Source organism: Myotis brandtii, unplaced genomic scaffold, assembly GCF_000412655.1.
Source record: "Myotis brandtii unplaced genomic scaffold, ASM41265v1 scaffold56, whole genome shotgun sequence".
Taxonomy (NCBI): domain Eukaryota; kingdom Metazoa; phylum Chordata; class Mammalia; order Chiroptera; family Vespertilionidae; genus Myotis; species Myotis brandtii.
The window spans coordinates 4,159,138-4,164,426 of record NW_005370080.1 but is presented as its reverse complement, the minus strand read 5'-3'; the positions used below and the strand labels follow the sequence as shown (position 1 = coordinate 4,164,426).

The following is a 5,289-nucleotide window of genomic DNA, read 5'->3' as shown; positions in this document are numbered from 1 at the left end:
TTGCAGATGAGAGGCTGGCAAGTGAGGCGGGGAACGTTGGAGTCTGCAGCAAGCAAGCCTCGTGCTCGCTTCAGTGCCTGGCTGCCGGCCGCCATCTTGGCTGACAGTTAATTTGCATATACTCACTGATTAGCCAATGAAAAGGGTAGCGGTCGTACGCCAATTACCATGTTTCTCTTTTATTAGTGTAGATTATGAGGATTGACCATAATTGGAGTATTTCATGGTATGACTTGATAAAATAAATTTTAACTACCCTATTACATACAACACTCTGAATCTTTAAAAATTATGTATAATTTATATCCATGGGTTTTGAAAAATCAGATAGTTTGTTACCTAGTTTATTAACATTAGTAATAGAAAGAGAGGACAGGAAAGGCCAGACATTATAAGCATGGTCATCTAGGCAGCTTCCCCAGAAAGGTGCAACTTTATTTTCCTCAGAGAACCCACCATACCCCCGCCCCGGTCCATTCCCTGCAAATAACTGGGGACAGGAATCAAACAAAGGGGAAGATGGGTGCATGTGCAGTGAAGTTGGGGTGACTTAAGGAAGGTGCTTGCCTGTCAGTTTTACCTGGGAACAAAGATCATTGGCTAGGAGGGTGGGTCCCAATGCACACCCATGAAAATTCAGGAATACATAATCCCCAAAGAATTCTCTCTCTCTTGCTTGCCTGCTCTTATGCTCCTATTTCTTGCTTGCTCCATGACCTGTGCACACGGCCTATGGCCATGCAGGCCCCACATGCAATGGACTGCAGCTGGGTACACAGGCTAAGCTAGCCAGATGCTGGACTGGACTGTGCTTAGAGCCAAGACTCTGGGCAGTGGCTTTAAGTCTAGCTATGCTGGAGAGACAGCTGGACTTTTTCCATGGCAGGATGGAGGGAAATGAAACCTTGGAGGGGAACTCCCTTAATATTGTATCATCAATAAAGCTTTGCATGATACCTCATCCTCCGTGGGGAGCCTCAGGAAATTCCTGTTCCCGGGGCTCCCCAAGAGCTCCACTACCAGTAACAGGTGGGGGGACAGACAGCAACTAACCCACCAATAACAGTTACACAAAACATTCTAGTACACTTAAAACAAAAAGCATCTCTAGGCTCTGGTACTTCAAGTGGTTCTGAATTTCCATGCTTTCCAACACATACTGAAATACCCTATTTGTAACACAGGCTTTTCCTCTTAGAAATATGCATAACACAAGGATAGACAGAAAGCCTTTTGAATTAATTGAAGGTGCGAGTCTTCTTCCTTTGTTTAGCACCATTCAGGTTGTTATACCTTTATGGCATGCAAGATTTGAAATGGCTGAGAGGTGACTCTCTGGCAAAGTGGGAAGTAGATTAAAGCAGGTTTATTCTCCAGCTCATATATTTTAGGGAAGAATACTATGGAACTCTAAGAATTATCCAAGCAGGCCCTGGCCAGGTAGCTCAGTTGATTAGAGTGTTGTCCTGAGATGCCAAGGTTGTAGGTTCAATCCCCTGTCAGGGCACATACAAGAATCAACCAATGAATAAGTGAACAACAAATCCATGCTTCTCTCTCTCTCTCTCAAATCAATAAAAATTAATTTAAAAAAGAATTATCCAAGCATGTATCCCCCTTAGAGAGTCTTCATGCACCTTCACAGGTATGTGTACTCCAAAATGAAGATTTCAGCAATATATAATCCCAAACAGCGATGAGATAAATTTCCCTGATTCATACTACATCTTTTCTCCCTGTTTCTCTTCTGATCCAAAGAGGGGGGGAGGAGGGGAGAAAATATTTTCCCAAAACGTTCATCAAAACTTAACCCACCCTCACTTCAAAGTTGAATAAAGTGCTCATGATTATTCAACTTATAAAAAGGGACTGACAGAGATATTAAAATTCCAGAAAAAGCTCAGGAAATGATAAAAAAAAGTTTAGAATAGCAAGCAAATAGTTGAATCTGGACACCATCTGAGTATGCTTGCTTTCTGCAAGTAGGCATGTGAATTTCAAATGGGATAATGGTGATCATAATTCAAGAGGGCACACTAAAAATTTAACAAGAACCCCTTCCTCCACCCACCCACAGCACTCAGCCATCAGTACTGAGAATCATTACTGTGAGAAGTCAAGTCTTACCTTTTCAGAGGTAAGTTAGTTTTAAGCTATTTATTATCTTTTAATATCTACATTCATTTATACTTAAGGAATAAAATAAGGTTGATGCATAATAAAAATATACTTTCCAGAGGAATCTGAAATCTTACCGAAATGGAGAATCTTTCCTCCTCTTTTCTCTGAAAACACTCATGCTTGGTTTCTTGGTTTGGGAGGTTCCAAAATCACTGTCCTCAAAGTCTTCCCAACTATCTCCAGACTTGAACACAGTCTGACCCCAACGCCTCCTCATGCTCTTGTGCCCCAGCATGCTGCTTGGCTTCTGTGGTGGAAAATCAGTCATCAGCCTCTTTGATCATTTGCTGAATGCTTTTATGTATAAGCTATTGTATTTGACACTAAGTGTCCCCATTCTCCAGGAGCTTTCCTATAGTTATGGAAATAACATACATATATATACATACATTTAAAAGTATTACCAAAAATAGAGGTAGCACATGCTAAAAATACGGCAGGAATTGAGAGAAGGGCGAGATCTCTGTAAACTTGGTTTGGAGGGAGACTTGAAGACTCAGGATCAAAACTGACTCTTCATTAATGGGTAATTTGGAAAACTGCCATGTGTTGGCTGTCTCTCTTTAAGAAGTGACAGCTTCTCAAAGCCTTCGTTTCTTCCTCCTTAAATGGGAACATATAGTATTTATCTAACTTGGTGTTTATTAATTTAATAGTAAAATACATTGAAAGTCCTTAGGATAGGGCCTCACACATAAGACTTACTAAAGATTAGGTATCATTGCTGCTGTTGTTATTGTTATTAGTTTGGAAGAGGACATGTATAAAGTATGGCTTTTCAATAGGAAAGGGCCAGAGTTTGTTCCAGGAAAAAAGGGTAGACTAAGTTTACAGAAGCAGGTGGTTTGTGCTGAAGCAGTGGAGGATGGGGTTGCAAAGACAGATGGATACTACATTATGAAGGGCCTTCAATGTCTGCCTAAGAAATTGCAGCTACCCTGTGGGTAATAGAGAACAACAGAAAAAAACCCCCACACAAAACAATGGGATAAAGGCAGCATGCTAGAAAGGTCAGGCTTCAAATAGGAGGCCTTTAAAGTGACAGTGGCATGCAGTGACAGGGGCAACAGATTCATAGTGTTTGGAATGCTCAGGAAAGAATACATTTGCTATCAACAAGGGAAAAAAGGTCTGGATTTTATGTCTATCTCAAAAGAGGTCAAAGGACCATGTGGCAGACACTGCTAGTTGCCCACCCAGTAGCCATCCTCACCTTCTTCCTTACTAATATTTTGTTCAATGCAGCAATATGCCCAGTTAAAATATCCAAAATTCCAGCCTCCCTTGCAGCTATATGTAGACATGTGACATGATCTAGCTAGTGAGCTGTAAGTACAAGTCTATTGGGAGGGACTTCCAGAAAAGACATTTTTAGACTTTGCTAGCATGTACCAGTGTTTTTCACTCTTTCCCCTTCTAGAAGTCAGATGCAACCCTATAGGAGCAACAACCATCTTAAGTCCATAGGAATAAATGCTGCCTGCTAAGGGGTAGAACAGGAAGACAAAAGCAGTCTGGCTACTTTTACCAGCAGCACCAGTCCTGGCTTGCCCACCACTTGACTTCTTATGAGAGAAAAACCACCACTTATTGTTTAAGCCACAGTGGTCAGGTTTCTGTCATAGTCACTACATGTAATCCTAGGGGACACAGAGAAAGAAAGGCCAGGACACTTTAAAAGTTTGAGCCTGACCATTTCAGAATGGTGATTCTCTTAATAGAAATAAAGAATTAGGAAGAAGACCTGGCTTGGGAAGACAATGAGTTGGTTCTATTAAAATTTACATGGGGTTGTTTGGGGACACATAAACTGAAAAATCCAAAAGGCAATTGAAAAGTAGGGAATTTGGAAGCAAGGTGAGCAAATACAACTATGTTGGGAGCAAGAAGATGCTTGAAGAATGGATATGCTATTACTTGAAGTTGATGGACTCACAGTGATGGAGGATGACAAAAACTGTTATTTGCCAGATTTTAGTACACCACTCTTTTCTTTGCCAGGGAGCATGAGCTCCAGACTAAGGAGAATAAAAAGATTTAAAGCCTCAGATGAGTAGAGTTAATCAAAGGTTATACTTAGCTGAGTTTAAGTCTTTTATTTCAGCTGAATCGTATTTTAGGGAGCTGATGTTGTATGCTGTTAAACAATGTCAGTTATATGAAGTAGTCTTGTATGTCTGCGAAAACTGGAAAGGGGCAATATAAATAATTTTTATAAAGTAGAGGGTGGACTTTTACAAACTGCATATTAATAAGGTTAGTATAGGATGAGGGAAAAAGATTCTAAAATTAGTTATAAAGGGAAAGTTTTTGAGCCCTGAGTAAAAAAAAGTGGTAGATCATATAGGCCACCATGTAGTCTACATGGACTTGAGCACAGCAGGTGGTGACAGGGTCTTTCATGCTATCAACAAAATGAAGGAATGAAAGGACAACAAAGGTGGATCAGTACTGTTATGGACTGAATGTTTACATCCCCCCCAAATTTATATGTTGAAATTTATATGTCCCCCAACTTTATATGTTGAAATCTATATGTCCCCCCAAAAGTTATGTTCCATTGTGATGGTATTTGGAGATGGGGCCTTTAGGAGGTAATTGGGGATTATATATGAGGCCGTGAAGATGAGGCCCATGTGATAGGATTAGTGCCTTTATAAGAAGAGACATTAGCCCTAGTTTGGCTCAGTCGATAGAGCGTCAGCCGGTGGACTGAGGGTCCCGGGTTCGATTCCGGTCAAGGGCACATACCTAGGCTGCAGGCCCAATCCCCAGTAGGGGGCATGCAGGAGCAGCTGATCAATGATTCTCTCTCATCATTGATGTTTCTATCTCTCTCCCCCTCTCCCTTCCTCTCTGAAATCAATAAAAGATATATTTAAAAAATACTGTGTGTGTATATACATATACACTGAGTGGCCAGATTATTATGACCACCTGACGTTTGTAGGCAAATTAGCTATAATTTCGTGCTGAAGTTGCTAGAGGGCCAGACTATTATAAATAGGGAAGCAGGTTGTTTACCTTGACAGTAAAAGTGATTTTTTTCTGAAGATATGGATAAACAATGTGATTTAACAGCCTTTGAACATGGGATATATATATATA

General features: G+C 40.6%; 1 protein-coding gene across 7 annotated transcripts in view; it reads right to left on the bottom strand.

Moving 5' to 3' along the window:
- MAK (male germ cell-associated kinase) overlaps nucleotides 1-5,289 on the bottom strand; it is a 59,491-nt gene that overhangs the window by 21,373 nt on the left and 32,829 nt on the right. For all 7 annotated transcript variants that reach the window (XR_001364468.1, XM_005878430.2, XM_014549571.1 and 4 more), the window contains one exon: nucleotides 2,256-2,428. Coding sequence is in view for 6 of the 7 variants with exons in the window: in XM_005878430.2 (XP_005878492.1) it covers nucleotides 2,256-2,428 (173 nt within the window). In the remaining variant the exon portion in view is untranslated. The remainder of the gene's footprint in view (nucleotides 1-2,255; nucleotides 2,429-5,289) is intronic.